The 21,154-nt window shown below is 40.8% G+C and overlaps 2 protein-coding genes across 3 annotated transcripts; one reads left to right on the forward strand and one right to left on the reverse strand.

Annotated features, from left to right (window-relative positions):
• The first annotated feature begins 780 nt into the window (after window positions 1-780).
• Window positions 781-5,932, forward strand: LOC110730033 (UDP-N-acetylglucosamine 1-carboxyvinyltransferase 2-like). The gene is made up of 2 exons (XM_021909813.1): window positions 781-1,138; window positions 4,639-5,932. The coding sequence occupies exon 2, from the start codon at window positions 4,643-4,645 to the stop codon at window positions 5,930-5,932; it is 1,290 nt and encodes a 429-aa protein (XP_021765505.1). The 5' UTR covers window positions 781-1,138; window positions 4,639-4,642.
• On the reverse strand, window positions 5,732-11,386 carry LOC110730232 (probable methyltransferase PMT14). Of its 2 annotated transcripts, XR_002513013.1 has the most exons (8): window positions 11,171-11,386; window positions 9,498-10,194; window positions 8,496-8,706; window positions 7,967-8,249; window positions 7,299-7,685; window positions 7,089-7,166; window positions 6,474-6,834; window positions 5,732-5,828 (listed from the first exon to the last, which is right to left on the reverse strand). XR_002513013.1 is itself a non-coding variant. In XM_021910014.1 (7 exons), the coding sequence occupies exons 2-7, from the start codon at window positions 10,137-10,139 to the stop codon at window positions 6,597-6,599; spliced, it is 1,839 nt and encodes a 612-aa protein (XP_021765706.1). In that variant the 5' UTR covers window positions 10,140-10,194; window positions 11,171-11,386; the 3' UTR covers window positions 6,176-6,596. The 2 variants fall into 2 exon arrangements, 1 of the variants encoding a protein (XP_021765706.1); XM_021910014.1 differs by lacking the exon at window positions 5,732-5,828 and having other exon boundaries at window positions 6,176-6,834.
• Between the last annotated feature and the right edge of the window lie 9,768 nt (window positions 11,387-21,154).

Below are 21,154 nucleotides of genomic sequence, written 5' to 3' on the forward strand. Positions count from 1 at the left end.
TTATCATGCATGATTATAATAATTAAATTGTAAATTAATTAAAAAAAATGTTCGTAATAGTTAAAAATAATCTTAGTTTTTTTTAAATTTTTTTTATTAGGACGGACTTTTATTAATTTATTATAAGACAAGTTAAAGTTACCCTTATATACTACAATAGTTTTCATTTTTCTAAAATAAATTTTATCACTTATAAAGTTATAATCTATTAGATTAATCATATTATCCTTCAAAACACGTTTCGATTAGAAATTACACATGAAAATTCCGCGGACTTAAAACTAAGAAACAATGCCGTCTAAGCTACTACTAAAAGACCAATTTTTCTTGCAAAAGTTATATTCTTCTATGCAAAAGGAGACTTAATTAAAAAGAACAAATTAAGAATTTTGGATTTGACTTTGAGCACAACCAAATGAAGAGGGATTTTAATCACTCTGTGACCTTATTGAAGAAGAGAAGGAAGTATAATCAAACGAACTCATTACAATTTAAAAATTAAAGGTACATTAAGAAGGATTAAAGTTATCATTAAAAATTGTTAAAGTTACCTTCTTAAATTGACGGTCTTATAATAAATTAACGTAAATTCGTATTATACAATACTTAATTTAGTATGAGGTTGGATATTATCATGGACGGACCCACGTGAGGACAGGGGGGAACCATTGTCCCCCACTTTCAAAAAAAAAATCAGAGAAATTAAAAAAAAAGAAAAAAAAAAAGAAATCAGCAGCACGTGGGTAAGAAGAGAAGGAAAGAGAAAAAAAATTCAGAAAAAAGGGAGGAAAGAGAAAAAAAGGGAGGAAAGAGAAAAATTTTCAGAAAATAAGGGAGGAAAGAGAAAAGCTTTGAAATTCAAAAACCTAAGAGAAATTGAAGATCGCGCACCACCGACCACCGCAAGAGCACGGCACCACCGAGTCACCGACCGCTGGATTTCTAGCCGCAACACCGCTACAGCGCCACTACCGTCAAGGCGTCAACACCTGAAGAAATTTATGAAATTCTGCAAATTAAATCACAAACGAATTCTACTTAGTCTTAGTTTATCTCTATCAAAATTCTTGTACTTCAAAATTCAATGGAGTAACAAGCTGAGGATAACGAAAACCCCAGTCAAAACCCTCTGTTTCCGGTATGTTTGCCAAACCTTAGGTTTTGGAATATTATATGTACGCATAATTACCTTTATTTTACAATTCTTGTTGATTTTTTTGTTGAAAATATCAAATTTAGCTAAGTTATTGTGTGTTGATTTTAATTTTTTCATGTTAATTATATATTTTCTCATTACTTTGGATGCTTTAAATGATAAATTTGTTACATTTTGATTGGAATTTGATAGTGATTTCGTATAGTGTGAATAAGATTTTATAAAGCCAATTATTACCAATTGCAAGATTGATTTGAAGGTATTAGGCAATTGACAAAATAAACTTTTTTTGTGTTTAATCTTTGGGTAATTCTCTTTGGTAAACCTCTAATTTTTACTTTTCTTAGTGGTAAATTGTAAAAATTCTTATTATACTTGATAAACTTTAATTTGTTATATTTTTTCAACGGTGAACTTAATAAAGCAATTTAGTTAATATTTAATCATGGTTAACATTTTTTAAAATAAAAAAATAAAAATTCCTAAAATATCCTCACTTAACTCATCATCATCATCAAGATCACCAATTCATCATCTTCATCCTGTCATCATCTTCATCCTCAATTCCTCACCTTTTCAACAACCACCACAATACACTAAAACCACCCACCTACATTCTCCACCACCACATTCATCGCCTCACGCCAACACCGAAAAACCACCAGTTCAGCCACCACAGTTAGCCACTGCCACACCTTGTTGTACGCTACACCACTTCAGCCACACCACCAAACCACCTTCAAACCGCCACCAACTCTCACTCCATTAGCCCGCAACACCACCTGCCACCAATCCTCAATCCAATTCCCCACCCCTTCGCACCTTTCCATCCCTATGAACCACCACCGTACCCTTTTCCCCAAACAAACAGTCGACGTCCCTCAAATCCTCAATCTCTACTCCTAAAAAAAATCCGCAGAATTTAGCTTGAATCTCCCCAATTGAATCTCTAAAAGCATATTTTCTTCTGCAATTTTGAATGAATTGTTGGTTAATTTATGCAATTTCTCTTTCAAATTGTGATAATGGTAAATATGGCATTAAGTTCTAAACCAAATTCGCGCATCATATGGTCATATGATCGAAATCAACGAGCTGTTAAGTTCTTGAATCGGACCCCCATCCCTTCCAAGATCTCGAAAATGGCGTCCCTCCCCTTCCCCCACCTTAAAACCGCCCACCAAACCTTAAACCCCACAAAAAAACACTCTAACAAACGAACATCAAACCCAAAAACCACTTTTGGGTGGGGTTTTATTTAGACGACGAAAAGCAGATTGCGAGGGAGGAGGAGGATGAGGGGCTGGGAAGGCTGGTGATTCTAGGAGAAGGGTTGCCGGCGTAAGGGAGGAGCTATTCGTGGTTGAACGCTTTTGGTAGGAAAACTAGAGTTTAAGATTAGGGTCAATTTAGTCATTAAGTGTTTAGTTAACTAGGGTTAGGCTTATAATTTCCTTAATGTTACCATTGAAATATTATAACTAATTAAAATTTACCAAGGATAATAACTTTTTTTACAATTCACCATTGAGAATGTTAAAAACTAGAGGTTTACCAAAGAGAATTTCCCTTAATCTTTTGTTGTTGTTGTTGTTGAAATCTTATACTTAGGGTGAGTTTATTAGTGAGTCTTGATTAGAGTCTAAACTCAAGACTCACATACAAGACTATATAATTTTTGCAATAAAGTGGTGCAAGACTATGAGATGAGTTTTGGATTATAAAACTCATCTTAAGACTCTACAAATTTACAAAAAGCAATCTGATTTTTTTTGTTGGCCAATAAAGAGTTGCCAACTCATTAGCTCAAAAAAGTTGTTACTTTTTATAAAAGAAATAGCTATTTAAATAGTGAATCTGGAGTGAGTCTTGGGATAATGTGTTAAAAGTAGAGAAAGTCTGGTATGAGTCTTATAATTAAAAAATAATTTAACTTTAGTGGAAAGCTGACGTGGTAGAGTCTGAGTTAAGAGTCTCGGTTTTGGGATAAACATACCCTTAGCTGATTTTATTGCTTAAGGAAAAAGTCGTACAAACTAATTTGTGGAGATAGGAAATGATGTGAGGTGAATGAAACACCTCTACATGTCAGGTTGTTCTTTTTTTTTTTTTTTTTTTTTTTTTTGATTTTTTCCTAATTTTTTATCTTAGATTATAAAAAAATTAAAGAATTAGTTTATGAGTAATTATGTTTATGAAATCATTTTTTGAATTAATTTGTGATTTAGTTTATTTCTTATTATTATTGTGTACCCGAATCATTTGTATTGTGTACCCGTTTTTTTTTTAAAAAATGGGTTGATGTTAGTTGAATTATCGAAATTGTCCTCCCATTGTCAAATTTCTAGGTCCGCCACTATTATTATGTGAGGCATATAAATTTATAAAAGCATGTTGTTATCCAATGGAGAGGTTTACGTTGTTGCTACAAGAATTAGGGTGTGTTTTATAATTTTATTCACTTGATGTTCACCTATCAATCAATATTTTAGTGAGTAAATAAATTAAGCTAAATTGTGAAATTTGAAATTCAAAATATTAAGATTAAGGGGGGTAAGGGTAATATATAAATGTTATTATGCATTTAAAACTTGTCAAAAAAACCTTAAAAAAATTACGCATGTAAAACGTTATTGGATTAGTTGCAAAATGCAAATTATAAATATATCATCAACTTTTTATAATCTACAAATTGCTAATTAAAGAAATTAAAGGTGCGGTCAAATAAAGTTTGTTAAACATGTTAATCTACAAATTGTTAATTAAAATTTTAAGAAGACAGAAGAAATGTTACATACGTACATTCCACCAAAAAAAAGTCACGTACATAATGCAATGCAAGCTTTTGTCTTTACATGGATGATTATTGGATGCAACATGCATGTCATGCAAACTATTGTCGGCTGCCAACTCCGTTTAGCCTAATTTTATACTCCCTCCGTAATATAATACGGAGTTTGGTTTTGTATTTTAATTTTCAAGTATTTTTCTTGTGCTAAAAAATACTTCCTCCGTTTTTATAATTGACACCGTTTGACTTTTATACTATTCACATAATACGCTCTGATTGTCTTTTGTGATTTATAGATAAGATAAAACATAATCATGTGGAATCTTGATTGAATCGTTTCAATATATATTTTATTAATATCCACTTTTTATAATTTTACAATATTGATAATCAGAGAATTAATCATAACAAGTTGCATGACCTATGTGGTTTACTGCAAGATGGTATGCATGTCATGTTAATATGTTATATATAGCATGTCCCATAGTTTCTCGTGAAGTGCTTACGTACCTAAATTTTTATTTTCGTTTGGCAATTGTTTAACGAATTGTTAGAGATATGGCTATTTATATGAGTATCCTAATACGAAGTATATATTAGTAATGATAAAATGTTTGATGATTTGTTCAATAAGAACAAAGTTTAATTAAATTGCCTTTGAACTAAACTTATCACTAATAATCGAATTCAGGTAAATGGGATCGACAGATGGTTACGAAATGATGGATGTGTATAAAATAAAAGGCGGCAATCACTTATCAGGTGCCATTAGAGTTGATGGAGGGAAAAATAGTGCAGTCGCATTAATTCCTGCATCAATACTAGCCAATTCTGTTGTAGAAATCGAGGGCTTACCAGACATTTCCGATGTGTTGATGCTTAAAAAGATTTTGGAAGAAATTGGCGGAGAAGTAACGTTTAAAGATGGAAAGATGATTATTGACCCGACCTGTATGGTAAACACGCCTTTACCAAGTGGTAATGTTAAAAAGCTTCGTGCTTCATATTACTTGATGGGTGCCATGCTTGGCCGTTTCAAACATGCTGTGATTGGGCTACCCGGCGGTTGTTTCCTTGGGGGACGCCCGATTGACCAACACATCAAAGGTTTTAAGGCCCTAGGAGCACAAGTGATGACTAATGAACAAGAAATAGTCTATTTGCGCGCTGATGAGTTGCACGGTGCAAAAATTTGCTTAGACGTTGTTAGTGTTGGTGCAACAATCAATATCATGCTTGCTGCTGTTCTGGCTAAGGGACAAACTGTTATCGAAAATGCAGCAAGAGAGCCTGAAATTGTTGATGTTGCATCTCTTCTTATTAAGATGGGTGCAAAAATCAAAGGGGCAGGAACAAATAGCATCAGCATTGACGGGGTTGAGAAATTAGATGGGACAAAGCACACGGTTATGCCAGACCGAATTGAGGCAGGGACGTTCATGATCATGGCAGCAGCTGTTGGAGATGGAATTACAATCGACAATGTAATTCCGTCTCATATGGAAGCTTTGATTGCAAAACTACGCGAAATGGGTGTTCAAGTCCAAGAAGGCAAAGACTCCATTTTCATTCCGAAATCTAAAAACTTAAAGGCGATTGATATAGAAACAAGTGTTTACCCTGGTTTTGCAACAGATTTACAGCAGCCGTTTTCTGTGTTGATGACACAGGCAGAAGGATCTTCGACGATTACTGATACAATTTACTCAGAGCGTTTTAAACACATTGACGAGTTATGTCATATGAATGCTAGCTGCCGGATGGAAGGAGGAAAAGCTATCATTACAGGATCAACTTTGCTTACAGCAGCAAGTGTTGTAGCATCTGATTTACGAGCTGGAGCAGCATTAGTCATTGCAGGTTTGCTTGCAGAAGGTGAAACTGAAATTCGCGAAATTCATCATATTGAAAGAGGATATTCAAAGATTATTGAAAAATTGCAAGGACTAGGTGCTGATATTCATAAAGACAGACAATTAGTGTAAGTTCATAGCCTTTTGAAGGTGCAAATTAATCTCAATTGGGAGTTATAAATAACATTATTTGGTGAAATTATATTATTGTTTTCGAACGTGTAATTTGTCAAGTAATAGAGTCTGAAACGAATTTTATGTAAAAAGCACAATACACTTCGAATTCAACTTAAGAACAGATTCTTCAGAGTCAATTTTCTAAGCCACGATGCAAAGAACAAAACAAATTGACAAGAGAGACGAGAAGGTTGAGACTAGAGAGACGATACATTAGGAGGATCGTGCATATAAAGGCTATAGTTATGGAAGAACATAAATTAGGCATGGATCATTATGATTTTTTTTACTTGTAGCTTACATTGTGTTATCAAGCTATACTTCGAGTGGATACCTTAAACCGGATTTTAGGCAAGAGATCGATCACATGATCTCAAGGGTCATGCTCTTTACAACTCTTCTATTCCCACAAAATTACATCTTCTCCACCTAAATACTACATTTCTTCGAAAGCAACATAAATTACCTATAACATCAAATAATGTAACAAAAATACCTTCTAATGCCAAGAATTTCACCTTCGATTCCACAAAGTGATCCGACTAAGAGCTCTAACATCTTGGTGACATCTTCCTTCCTTTTCTCCTTTGACATACCGGTTCTTTGATCTTTGAAAGAATTATTGGCTGCTTGATGTACTGTTCTTTTCACCGGCAGTCCAATATTGTTTAACTGCAAAGAGTATCTTCTCAGGCACAAACGGACCGTCTTCATGGTCTATTAACTTGAGATCCCACCTCATACCCCGAGCGATTTGCTTAACCTTATTTAGTGGGTCAACTGCGTCTCTGAAGATGACTACACCTTCAGGGCGCAGGATTCGATCCATCTCCAGAAGAATATCTTCATAATCACACCTAAACAAAATAAACATTTTACTTTAGACAGAGCAAGTAAAGAAAGAAAGAAGTTTTCCCTGACTGACCAACCCTTAGATATATTCCGTACACACTACAATTTACAAACGTAAAAGTAACAAGGTATATGGTCCAACTTTCCATCAAAGATCCAAATCAGAAAAGGTTTGAGTTCTTACAGAAGAAAACGGATAAAAAAAGTGGTGCTAACATATGAAGAACCAAAATATTTTTAGTAAAGAAAAGAGACTTACTTATCCTGGTACATGCTGAACAAACCATTAGCGTGAATCAGGTCATATGTCCTTGGGTAAGTAGAGAAACCTTCACACCTAGAAAAACAGATAATTACATATTATAACAGCATGTATATGACAAACACATTTAAAATAGTCGTTATATACAGAAAAAAGATAATACAAAATGTTAAAAGGAACAAAATAAACAAATTTCATCTCACATACCAGTCATGATATATGCCAATAAGACCTCTTTCATATACCACCCCTAAAGTGTTTTCGGCAATATTGGGCACAACGTTCATAACCCAAACCTTGGGTGAATCAAGTGCTGCTGCAAAACCACCAAGGTCTGCATTCATATCCATTATGTTGCGGTATCTGGTTGTTCCAATTAATCTATTGTGGTTTTTGTAAGCTTTGACATGCTTCTTCCACTTTGCATTGTCTTCTTGGTATGACTCTTCGGTGACCCTTGGAACCAACCCCTTGGCAATTCTGGGAGGAGTTGCAAAAAGTCTGGCAGGGAATTTCTCCAACTTGCCTCCAGCAACCTCACTTGAGCTTGATACCTCAGGGAAAGGTGTCACGCAAGTTTCCATTTTCTTGTACCTGCATCATTTATAATTTTCGGTTACATAAGATAACTTCATAAAGAGCAAATAATCATTCTGTCTCACAATAAAAGTCTTATTACTAGTTTGAATTTACACCATTTCGTAAGAGATTGATGTCCTTTGCGAAACTCTTTTAAACCACAAAGGAAACAATCAATTCTTAGTAGCTTACGATTGGCATTCAAGGATTTTTCCAGCGTGAGCATACTACATGCCTAGCTTCTAAGTGCTAACAACCCAACCACAAGAATTGAAACAATAGTAAGATCTACTAACCAGACGTCATCAGGATTTCGTGACTCGCAGACATTCTGTGGCTTTTGTTTGCAGGATTCAGCATTGATCTTCTTTCTAAATATAGCAATATCTCCTTTCTCGTACTTTTTCTCCCAGCATAGAGACTCAGCCAAATCTTCAATTCTCTTCTGCTCAGCTTTGCAGTCTTCTATTGTACGCTTCCATACTTTATGATATGTCTTCCAATTGTAAGGAGGACCAGACAACACCCAGTAACCACCAGGTCTCAGAACACGGTCTACTTCCATCAGAGACTTCCCATCTGTATGCAGGCAAGAACGAATGTCAGATAAGTCAAAGAAGGTATTAAAATTGAACAGGTTAAGCATTTTGGAGCCTTTCAAAAAATCAATAGATTTATGGAGTTTAATTTTCTCTAGTAAAAAAATCAATAGATTTATGGAGTTTAATTTTCCCAAGATTTTTAGCAATTTTCTTTTTTCTAAATGAGACACAAGGCGCAACAACATGCAACAACAATATCTCCCGAATCAATTCCAGTACTTACCATCATTTCCCCATGGTATCAAACATCTGGAGCACTGGGCCATATCAAAGGCCCTTGCGGGATATGGAAGATATATACTTCCAAGTACACCAATAACTGCCGGCACTCCTCTCTCTAATGCAAACTGCACTTGAGCTTCGTGATTGTCTCGTGGTGCAAATGACATAGCCAACACATTTCTCTTCAGCATGTATGCACCCCAGCTTGCAACCTGTTAAAAAAAAAAACATTGTTAGTCAACTGATCTGATTTAAATCACAGGCTTATTCACAATTCAGGCTGTAAGTGTAGAGTGGAAACAGAACATCTACTGGGTATTAATTTTTTTTTTTGCCTTGTCCAATCTGCTATGTTTAGAGGCTCTGATGAAGGAGTGCGCTAGTTGGAATAATGGATATCACAAAACCACAAGTCCACAACTAATATGGGAATACTAATAGGCAATGTGCAAGAAGTAGGAGAATCAGTGTTCAAACAAGCTAACAAGTTAGAAATGACTAAAGCATATTTTCCTTTAAAAAAAAGAAAAAAAAAAAAAGAATAAAACATATTTGTATTAATGGCCTTTAGAAAACTTGAGAAACAAAAAACGATTGTCTCCTGCTGATTCAATTTTAACAAAAAACTATATCAAAAGTGATAAATTTTAACAAGATCAAGTTCACTAAAGGCCAATCACTACTACTTGCCAAGGAGTTTAAACTGAGACTAAAGTACTCCTTTAATGTCTCCTGCTGATTCACATTAATTAATGGGATACCAGATGCAAAAGAGCAAAAAGGCAAGCAAGTACAACAGACAACCACCCCAAAGGAATAAGGACTAGGTCAATTAGTCAAATAAAAGATTATCAATGCTCAAACGTTCCAGAGAAAAGGAAAACATGAAATGCTTTTCAATTTCTTAATTGGAGTTCAAAGAATCACGAAACATGATAAGAGAGCATATATGAAAAGGGGAACACAAAGAAAAGGGATGGGCAAGATAGGAAAGAAAACACACCCCGCAGCCAGTATCCAATGCTGTTCTAACAGTACCATCTGCAATCGGAATTACACTGGCAAGCTCGTCAATGTAAGCATCAGCACCTTGAGGGAACATTGTCCCACCACCAGGAAATTTAAATACATTGCCTTGAAAATCTACCCAATGTTGGCCAGCCTTCTCAACAGTCAGATGCTTATAAGGCACATTAGCATAGTAAACATAATCCCGACTTTTCGGCCAGGGGAATGGAGTTGTGTATCCCACAGGTGCTGGGATAAGACAGCGCAATTTTTCCTCATCTGGGGGGCAATGTCTCTCTCTGTAGATCATATTTTCCCTTGGGAATTTCATAGCTCTGTCCTGCTCCTGGCAAGGAGTATAATCAGAGTATTTTTCATCACATACCTCATACTTTTTAACTATCACCTCAGAAGACTCAAAAGTCCCAACAAATTTATGGTGAGGTTCAAAATCCAAATCTGACTTTACACCGCAGTCTGTCAAATCAGCCACCTTTGACATCTTCATGGCTATACTATCCCCCTTGCCAAAGCCACTTCTTTGCCAAGTTCCTAGTAAGTAACAGAAACAGCAAAGTCCGAGCACAATAAATATCGACATGGACCCTCGGGATCTACCACCATGTTTGGGGGTCATGATGGCGAGCTGGACTCTCACTCCCTACTCCAAAGAAAGATCACAATGCAATCACCTGCTTATAAATAGCATCCATCAACAACCAATAATAAACATTCAGCATAACACATGATAACACATACATTAGCTTTCTTTTCTTTTTCCTTCTTGCTATAAGTAGAGAATTCACATATGAAAAAAAAATAGGCCAAGCCCTCTTTCATTAGCTTTCAGATATTACTTTTATTAGATTAATATCCATTTTATTGAAATTTTGAAACTCTTCCTTTCAACTAAAAACTACCCAAACAAGTAGAACATATCAAGGCATTTAGCATTTTAGCTGGTTCAGTTCGACCGAAACAAATACACAACTCTCCATCAAAATTGGGTAAGACTCAAGGACACAGACTCGGATCTGACCCAACCCCAATATTTTGTCCTAAGTCCCAACAAAACATAGATTGATGGTGATATTCACCTACATACAAATGATACAATGATGTAGGATTACATATATACAAAGAGCACAATCAAATTGGCAATTGCTAAAGGTGATACAAATACAAAATTATATTATATGAAGTCACTCTCCCTTCCTTTCCAAGCATGCTTACCAAATTATACAGAATTGTACAAAAATTAAGGCTAATCAACCATAGAATCCCAGATTTGAACTTAACCCATCACATTAATTTCTATATTAATCTCTAAAAGCTACGGCAAATATCTACAAATTGCTAATCAAATGTCGGCAAAAAGGTACGATCTTTATATTACGGGCATATAAGGTTGCAACAAATTTCATATCAAGCTTACATCTTTCTACAATATAACTCAACACAAATCACAAACCAAAAAAACCCAGATTCATTACATTACATTCTTCCAAAAAAATTAAGGAAATAAATCATGACCCACAAATTCAGATTTCAAAAAAGAAAGTGCAAAATTGGAAATTAAATCTACAATCTGGGTAAATGCAGAACATTGAGATCAAATCAAAGAATGATTGAAAAAATAGAAATTGGCAAAAAAGATTGAGAATTTACCTGATGAAAAAAGAGAGCTCTTTTTTATGAAGGGTGATTGAAGCAGATCTTAAGGAGGGAAGTGAGTGAGTGAGTGATAAAAGGGAGAAGGGCAGATATGATGAGAGTGAAAGTGGGGAGTAATGAGTGTGAAGTGTGATGTGAAAAAAGTTGAAGGAAATGAAAGAATCTAATTAATTAATTAATTAATTAATTCAATAGTTAATCAAGTGAGTGACAGAGGAGAGAGAAAGAGATCGAAAGTTCAATGTGTAATGTACTTCTGGCGGTGGCTTAGTTTGAGTTTTTTTTGTTCTTCTTATTAAGATAAAGATTAACAACCTAACTTCACTAAATCCAAATATCAATTATTTTTTGTTTGAGGATTTCAGTTTGGATTATCTTAGATCAACATTTGCATCTTTTGGAAGGTTTGTTACATTATGTTTCGGGTGAAAATAATGGGACCTTGTCGAAGGTCCGATGAAGTGGAGAAGACTGGATTCGGTCCAAGTGATGTTGGGCCGAAGGTTTCCTGCACAGTAAACACACGTAAACTAGCCTCGGGGGTGTTGCCGAGGAAGGCCCCTCCGATGATAAAGTCAGTACAGTGTGTAGAAAGAGAATGATATGCAAGAGAATTGATTGCTTGAGGCTTTGTTTGAATGAATGTACAAATGTAATATTGATGACTTTTATACCTTTGCATATATGGAGAAGTTGGGCCTTAGCCCAATTGACTTGCCTTGAGGACTGATCTTTGACTTTAGTATAATTGGAGAGTTGAACCGTGACCTTGGGCTTTAAATTGGATCATTTAATGACTAGGCCCAATTGGACTAAATTGGATCCAAACAACTTGCCCCCCAGACCCGATTTGGCAGGATGACGGGTCGGGTTTGATTAATCAGAAAAGGAGGGAAGTGAATGATTTAATTAATCCAAGAAATTTGAATTTAAACCGTAATTAATGAGATAACAACAGTTAAGGCGAATAATTGTGGAAGTTGGACGGATAATGGGTGGTTTAATCGCAAGGTCGTGTGTTTAACGGTTACTTAGTGGGATGTTTAAGAGAAATTGAAACGCGGACTCCCAGAATTCCCATTTCTGGAGATATAATTAGAGGCGCGTCATCTCTCCTCACTTATTCACCAACACAAACCCAGAATTCTCGAGAGAGCCCAAGAACCCGCGTCAAAACTTCGCAAATTCCCCGAGCATTAAGCTTAGAAACTGAGACTCGTCACTACCAATTCGTAAATCGGCAACTTTCGCTTCAGATTAAGGTAAATTCCTTTGATTTTAGTTTATTTTTCTTCGAATTTGAACTCCTTCCCTTTCTTTTCAACTTTTTTCTTCGAAACTCAATGGTGAGAGGAGTTAGAGGTAGAACCCGTGCTCCAAGAAGAGCAAGGCCAATTCCCGATCCCAGGAACAGGATTGGGACCTGGAATGGACAGAGAGTAGAGCCTGACCCTGCTGAAGGGATTAGGGCGACTCCCATTTCTTCGGCTCCTCCTCAGAGAACGGAGGGGCCGAGCGCTTCTGGTCGGGACGATGAAGTTCCCGCTATCCTTTGGGACATCCTTCCTGGGTTTTCGGAGTGGGAGGATGCTGAAGTAGCTTCGGCCATGATAAAGAACCGCCCCTACTCGTGGTGGGTGGAGAATGCTGAACAGTATCGGTTTGCCGAACAGATTGAGTTGCATTACGGCATCCTTGAAGCTGATGGGTATTGGTGCCGAATGCCCGTGGCATCCGATAGAATCCATCGTCCACCCCCGGGGTATGTGAGGGTGTACACAAGACAACTTCAGTATGGGCTGAGGTTCCCTTTGGACGTATTCGTCCGAGACTTGCTGATCCATTATAATATTTCCCTATGTCAGCTAACTCCCATTAGCATCCGAAGGGTGATGACATACTTATGGGTCTGCAAGTTCTTCAGGTATGTGCCGAACCTGCACTGCTTCAAAAAGCTCCATCGGCTAGTGCCAAATATTCAAAGTGGGCACGGGAGTCACGGTTCTGGGTGGTACCGGATTGAGTCTCGGCCCCAGTACCTAACCATGTGGCCGAACGACTCTTCAGACAAGGACTGGAGAGGTCAATGGATTTGGGTTAGGGCGCCCACGGACCCGGGCCACCCTTGCGTCTTCAGCGCTCCCAAGTATCTTGCTGAGCCTGATCCCGACATGGGAAGTTTAGGTCCCCCCGAAGATAACAGCCCAGATCCGAACCTTAATTAACAGAACATCTTCGGCAAGCTGCCGAACCGGGGGGGCAGCGGTCGAATGCAGCATATCCCGGAGACTTGGCTCCCCGATACGCATTATGTTTTCCAAGAGAACATGTTAGCAGCTGTCGGCCTCAGCCGAAAGTTTAGGGATGGTAAGCTTCTTCGGCTGGGGCCGAGGCTTTTTAATTATCTCTTTTCCTCCGTTTTCACTTCGCTCTTTTATGTTGTGCCAACCTAACTGAACTGACCTTTTCCCTCTTCTTTTTCAGAGCGGGACGAGACCAACGTCGGTATCAACTACGCTCGTCTTGGCGTCAACCGAGAACGAGTTGTAACTGATCGGGCCCCCTCTATCACTGAACCGAGGCATAGGGAAGTTCATCTAGACTCTTCCCATTTCCAAATTGAGGTTGTTGCTCTGTATCAGAGGCAGAAGCCTTGGTGGAAAAAGAGAGATCCCTGGTTTCAGCTGCTAGACGAAGAAGCTGAAGCTGCCCGTACGGCCGAAGAGGTTGCACGGGTTATTGAAGCTTGTGAAGGATGAGAAGGGTCCTCCAGGGCTACTGAAGAAGAAGCTGCAGCTAGGGCAGCTGAAGAAGACGAGGCTTTGCTGAAGACCTCGGTGAGCTTTTAGACTTAGTCTTGTCTGTGTTTGTTTTGTTTTTTTTTTTTTTTTACTCACATTCTTCCTCCCCCGTCTTTTACAGTCCGAAGAGAGTAATAGACATAGAGAAGGGAAAGCCCCTTTTCGTCCCGAAGACCAGGCACAAGAAGAGTCTTCAGACTCAGACATGGATGAGCAGCCGCTTCAGAAAAGGCGACGAAGAATGGCCATCATCGGCCCGCATGACTTTCAGCGGAGGCCGATGACCATCGGCGTCGAGATAAGGGAACCCGAGGAAGGCAATGGATCGCCGAGGGTTCCCCGGCCGCCGCCTCAATCACCTCCAAAGACCCCTCCGCCACCTCCCGAGATGGAGGTGGATCAGAAAACTCCCGAACTTAAGGGAGGGGTCCAAGAGGAAGTTCAAGAAAGTGCTGCTGAGCACAAAAATGAGGATGTTGTGATGCCCAGTGCTGAGGGTTTCACGGCAGACATTGCAAGAGAGGTTGAGGCCTTCGTCCTCACACCTGAAGAAGAAGAAGAAGTCATAATAATTGACTCTTCTGAGAAGAAGGGGGATGCCGAGCCATCCAAGATTCAAGAAGCTCCATCGTCATCCTTCCCTTCCTTCCAGACGCTGCAGTCTGGAGAAATGGGTTTCTCGGCCCCCCGAATTCCAATCCCAGATCACATCTGGGACCTCATATGGGGTCAGAACCGAGAAGGTGTTGCAACCTACTTCGGCGATTTTGCTGGCATGTCCGAAGTAGATAGGCAAAGAATCTGGTCGCTAAAGGCCACTGCTGGGATGGGCGAATCCAGCAGATCAGTTCCAGACCCAGCCAGGTCTAACCAACTGCTGATGATGCAGGTGATTCTCCTTGCCTTTATCTCTTTTTCAATTCAGCTCTTCAATTCAGTTTCAGTTATTATTATTATTATTTTTTTTCTGTTGACTTGTGCTCGTGTTTCCAGTTCGTGCACAATCAGACTCTCACTGTAGAGCTGATAGATACCCTACAAGATAGGGTAGATGCTGCCGAGTATGACAAGAAGGTAGCTGAGGAGGAGCTAAATCTTGCTAAGCTGAAGCAAGCAGCAGCTGAAGAGAAGCAGCAGAAGGGCGAAGAATATGAAAAGAGAGCTGTTGAAGCCCTTAAAACCTTCTGCGATGCTATGGAGAAGGAAGTTTTTCCCCCACTGATGGAAGGGGAAAAATTCCTTCAAGAGCACATGGGAGTGGACATCTCCAAGTTCAAGGCTACCATTGGGAGCCGAATCCAGGAAGGAGCTGCTGCACAAGCTGAAGTGCAGCAAAAGCTGGAAGCTCTTGAAGCCAGTAGAATGGCCGCTGAAGAGATGCTCCAAGCCCGGAATGTCCAACTCTCAGAGGCTGCTATTGCTGCTGAAGCTCATAGAGCTAAGCTCCAAGAAACTGAGGATCAGCTGATGGCCAAAAAAGAAGAACTAACCCAGGCTCAGACAGAGGCTTCCCAAGTTCAGCAGGAGCTGAACGAGCTAAAAGGTTCCTCCTCCAAGCTCGCCGATGAGCTGAAGAAATCCAAGGAAGACTTGGAGGAGACAAAGAAGAAGTTGGCTGATGCTGAGGCTCTACTCAAAGTCCGTATCTATACCCAAGAAGAGTATGAAATGGGTTTCAGAAACGGGTTCAGAGTGTGCCGAAGAGTCTGCCTACATGCTGAGCCGAAGTTGGACTGGTCCAAATGTGCTGAATGGGTCCAGGATCCCGAAGACCCTCATATGAAATATGCAACTCCAATCGAAGCTGAAATCCTTAAGGCTGAGGAAGCCGAAGAAGAAGCTGAGAGACAGGAGTTGGAGGCTGAACGGAGGGAAAGGGAGGCTCGGCAGAGTGCAAAGCCGGCTTCTTCTGCTGCTGGGGCTGAGGCCACCATGGGGCCCCACAATGCTAATCAGTCTGATCCTCGGGCTGAAGCATAGGAACTCGGCAGTCGTCTTCAGAATCTTGCGGTTCATCATGCGCTCAACTTTAGACTTGCGGCTTTCTGAATTTTTGCCTTGTTTGTTTTTTGCTTCAGCTTGCCTTGTCGTACAAACAGTTTATTTTTTGCTTCTGTACGTATTTCGGCAGCTGTTATTTTCCGCTTGTGGGCGGCTGCCGATATAGTTTTTAATTTATTTGAACTTGTAGCTCAATTTCTGAGCATGAATTATTAATCTGACGTTCCTTTCTTCAACTGCTTTGTCTTACTTTGAATGCTTTACTGTTTCTTCAATTCTGCTGAACATAAACTTGCACTGGTAGTGCCTCTTGCCCCCTTAGAAATTGAAGTATGACTTCAGCTGAATAAACAATTTCTCTATTTCTTAAAAATGGGTATCCGAAACACGGGGCCAACTGAAGGCACTGCTTCGGATAATGGCTTTCTGGGATACAAGGCTCAGTTAAGGCAATATCCCAGACTTGTCCATGGACTCATGCCTTTGGAGAACAAATCTTACTGAAGTTTGACTTCAGCTAAAAGACCAGAGTTCTTTAAAAAGACGAGTCTGTCAGCAATCTGAAACCCAGCTACCCGAAGGGGAAGGTTGCAGACGAGGCTGAATAAACAATTTCCAACAGTTGCTATTATCCTTAATTTTCTGGCTATCTTTAAAAAAATGGATATCCGAAACACAGGGCCAGCTGAAGGCAATGTTTCGGATAATGGCTTTCTGGAATACAAGGCTCAGTTAAGGCAATATTCCAGAATTGTCCATGGACTCATGCCTTTGGAGAACAAGTCTTACTAAAGTTTGACTTCAGCTGAAAGACCAGTGTTCTTTAAAAAGACGAGTTTTTCAGCAATCTGAAACCCAGTTACCCGAAGGCGAAGGTTTCAGACGAGGCTGAATAAAAACCCTTAAAGAGTAGATAGAACCAAGAAAACTTTGAAAGAATAAAAAGTTGCAAATATTTATATAAATGATGGCTCCAAGGCCTTTCATTAATTCAAAATGTACTTATAAAGATTGTTCTGCCCCGAAGGGTTTACACATGATATTTTTTCAGTACATCAGCGTTCCAGTGATTTTTCAACTCAGTTCCCTCCAACTGCCGAAGTCGGTATGTCCCTGGCTGAAGCTCATCACAGATTTTGTAGGGCCCTTCCCATGCAGCTGAGAGTTTTCCATGGATTCGGCTTTTCTGAACTGCAGCAGCATTTCGAAGGACAAGGTCTCCAATTTTGAGAGGCCTTGCATGGACCCTTCGGTTGCAAAATTTGCTGATTCTCTGCTTATAAGCAGCCATTCTGTCTCGGGCCGAGTCTCTTACTTCGTCGAGGAAATCGAGAGATTCCTTCATCAGTCGTTCATTCTCAGCCGAGAAGTGGTGCACTCGTAAGCTCTCAGAGCCAATTTCCACTGGAAGAACGGCTTCGGCACCATACACCAGTTCAAAAGGTGAATAGCCCGTTGCCTCTTTTTCAGTTGTCCGAAGAACCAAAGGGTTCCAGGGAGCTCCTCCAGCCACTTGGACTTTTGATCTTCTACCCTCTTTTTGAGGGCATTTAGGATCTGTTTATTTGCAGCTTCAGCTTGTCCGTTACTTTGCGGGTGGCATACCGCTGAATATGCCAGTTTGATACCGAACTGGTCTGTATACCGCTTCAGCGGTAAGTTATCGAATTGCCTCCCATGATCGAAGACAAATACTCTCGGGATGCCGAAACGAGTGATGATATTCTGCCAGATAAATTTTCTGACAGTTTGCTCTATAATGTTCGAGGCTGCTTCGGCCTCGATCCACTTACTGAAGTAGTCAACACCAACTATCAGCCATTTTTTTTGGTACACAGCCTCTGGAAATGGTCCTAGTATATCCAGTCCCCATTGGGCAAACGGGAGTGGATTAAGGATCGGCTGAAGATCCCTTGTTGGCTGGTGGATAACTGGTGCGTATTTTTGACATTTTTCGCATTTCCGGACCAGCTCCTTAGTATCTGTGATCATGGTGGGCCAGTAATATCCAGCCCTCAATGCCTTGTGGGCTAAGGTCCTTCCCCCGATGTGGTTCCCACTGATGCCGAGGTGAATCTCCCGTAGGATATAATCTGCATCTGTTGATCCCACGCATTTCAGCAATGGGGCCGAGAAGGACTTTTTCAGAAGCTCCCCCCTGAAGACAATGAACCTTGAACTGGTTCTCTTCATCTTGGAGGCTAAAGCTCTATCTTCGGGAGTTTCTCCCCGAAGTTTGAAAGCTAGGATGGGGTCCATCCAGCTAGGCTCTGGGTCAGCGCAGCACACTTCAGGTGCTTCATCGACACTTCTTTCTCGACGCACTTCCACATATACAGATCTGTTCAGCTCAGTGAGAGTTGAACTGGCAAGTTTGGAGAGTGCATCGGCTTGAGTATTCTGACCCCTTGGGATCAGCTGAACCTCAAAAGTTTTCAGCTTTGCAATGACTGATTTGATCTTGGCAAGATAGGCTATCATGGAGGGCTCTTTGGCCTCGTAGCTGCCGCTGATCTGATATGCAACTAGTTGAGAGTCTGTTTTCAGGCAGACATGATCGACTTCCAAGGTGATGCGCAATTCTAGGCTAGCGATTGCTGCCTCATATTCGGCTTCGTTGTTCGAGGTCTTAAAAGAAAATTTTAGTGCATACTCGAAGGATTTGCCTTCGGGAGAGGTTATCACTACTCCTGCCCCCGAACCATTTTCGGTGGAAGATCCGTCCGTAAACACGGTCCAGACTTTCTTTTCATTGTCTAGCGCTTCCTGGTATGAGCATTCGGCCAAGAAATCCGCTAGAGCTTGAGCCTTAATGGCAGCCCTCGGATGGTAGCTGATGCTGAATTCGGTGAGCTCAAAAGCCCACTTGGCCAGCCTACCAGATTTTTCAACTTTGCCGAGAACTTTTTCCAGCGGCTGATCAGTTAAGACCACTATCTGATGGCAATCAAAATAGGGCCTCAGCTTCCGAGCAGTTACTACTACCGCAAAAGCGACTTTCTCGAGTAGAGGGTAGCGAGTCTCGGCATCCGTCAGTGTATGACTGACAAAATAGATCGGTTGCTGACTTTTGCTTTCTTCCTTCAGCAGTAATGCACTGATGGTGGATGGCCACATACAGGTACAAAGTTTCTCCTTCTGCTGGGCTAGCCAGCGTTAGGAGTTAAGCCAGATGCTCCCGAAGCTGCTTAAAGGCGTCTTTTTGCTCTTCCTCCCAAACGAGCTCTTTTGTTTTCGGGAGTTTCAGGGCTTTGAAGAAAGGTAACCCCTTATCCGAAGCTCTGGAAATAAACCTCGAGAGGGCTGCCATTCTTCCGGTGAGCCGCTGAACATCCCGCTTTGTTTTCGGCTCAGGAAGGTCGAGCGCCGCTTTGACTTTGGAGGGATTGGCATCAATCCCCCTTTTGCTGACTATGAACCCAAGGAATTTCCCTGACTTCACGCCGAAGACACACTTCTTCGGATTCAACTTCATTTGATGTTTTCTCAAGGTGGCGAAGGTTTCAGCCAGGTCTTTTACATGGTCCTCAGATTTTTTGCTTTTGACGATCGAATCGTCGACGTAGACTTCCATGTTTCGGCCCTTTTGATCGGCGAAAACTTGATCCACCAGCCTTTGATAGGTTGCCCCCGCATTTTTCAATCCGAAGGGCATCATTTTATAATTGTACACCCCGGCGCTCGTGACGAATGCCGTCTTTGCTCGATCGTCGGGGTGCATGAAGATCTGATGATACCCCGAGAATGCGTCCATGAAACTAAGCAAGGCATGGCCACTTGTCGAATCAACTAGCTGATCGATCCTCGGCAAGGGACAGAAATCCTTCGGACAAGCCTTATTTAGGTCTGTGAAGTCAACGCACATCCTCCAGGTACCATTGGCCTTCTGAACCATCACCACATTTGCAAGCCATTCTGGATACTGACAAGGCTCGATGAAGCCTGCCTCCAGCAACTTTTTGACCTCGGCTGCGATGTCTCGGTTCTTATTAGCGGAGTAATTCCGCTTCTTTTGCTTAATTGGTCGACACGTTGGGTCAACATTAAGCTTGTGGGAGATGAGGTCTGGACTTATCCCAGGCATATCAGCTGCCGAGAAAGCAAACACATCTCTATTGTCCTGAAGGAGCTGAATAAGTTCACAACGGGTGTTCGGATCAAGGTCCATCCCGATTGTTACACATTTCTCAACGTCTCCTTCGGCCAACTCAACTGTTTCAGTCTGTTGGTCCATGTCCATTGCTGATGGACTGGACTCTTTAGAATCTGGCCTGCTGCCTATGTCAGCAGGTGTCCCAGTCTTTTTGTTCTTCGGCTGGCTCTCTGAGTCTTTCGGTTCAGCTGATGAGCTAGCCTTTTCCCTTTCGGGCCCTTTTTCTCTGGGTACAGATCCTTGGGCCGAAGCACTTAGGCCTTTCGGCTTTTTTGTGCTTGGCTCTCTTTCTTTTTCTTTCTCCTCCTCATCCTTGTCGTCATCTGGGCGACTACTGGATGGCTTGAGGTAGTTGCACCTTCGGGCGTCCTTTTGGTTGCCCTGTATCCTTTCGGGGAAGCCAGCGTCTGAGACGTAAATTATCAGCTGATGATAAGTTGAGACGACCCCTTGGATCTCATGAATTATAGGTCTCCCCAAAATCACGTTGTACACTGAAGGAGCCTCAATGACCAAAAATTCAATCATGACATTCCTGGCTGCCTCATCGCAGCCGATGGTGACAGGAAGTGTCACCTTCCCATCTGGATAAGTTGAAGCCCCGTTGAACCCGGATACCGGGTAGGGTACCGGCGTAAGGTGCTTGGGCTTCAACTTGATTTGATTGTAGGCCTTTCGGAACAGAATGTTTGCTCCGTTGCCACCGTCAACAAGGACCTTACTGACGTCGTGGTTGGCCACCGTGGCGATGATCACCAACGGATCCTCGTGAGGGAACGTTACCCCCCGGCAGTCGGCGGCCGTGAACGTCATGTTCGGCACCGGCGACTGGGGAGGCTGAATGTCAGCGTTGTTCACCTGGTGGGTCAGAGCCCTAAGGTGTTGCTTGTGCTCCCTCCGAGAGCATATTCCTCCCGAGATAACATTGATCGGAGAGAATTTTCCCTCTGGCTTTTTACTGTTCTTCCGGGGGAAATCGAGGTCTTGCCGAGAGTCCTTTGCTGACTTCTCGGACTCCTTTTT

Source organism: Chenopodium quinoa, unplaced genomic scaffold (genome assembly GCF_001683475.1).
Source record: "Chenopodium quinoa cultivar QQ74 unplaced genomic scaffold, ASM168347v1, whole genome shotgun sequence".
Lineage (NCBI taxonomy): Eukaryota > Viridiplantae > Streptophyta > Magnoliopsida > Caryophyllales > Amaranthaceae > Chenopodium > Chenopodium quinoa.

Coding starts and splice junctions, on each gene's coding strand:
- LOC110730033 (XM_021909813.1), top strand. CDS start 4,643: ATGGGATCGACAGATGGTTACGAAATGATGGATGTGTATAAAATAAAA.
- LOC110730232 (XM_021910014.1), bottom strand. CDS start 10,139: ATGACCCCCAAACATGGTGGTAGATCCCGAGGGTCCATGTCGATATTT. Junction 8,250..8,495: donor GATACCATGGGGAAATGATG/GTAAGTACTGGA, acceptor GCCTGCATACAG/ATGGGAAGTCTCTGATGGAA. Junction 7,686..7,966: donor CGAAATCCTGATGACGTCTG/GTTAGTAGATCT, acceptor TAAATGATGCAG/GTACAAGAAAATGGAAACTT.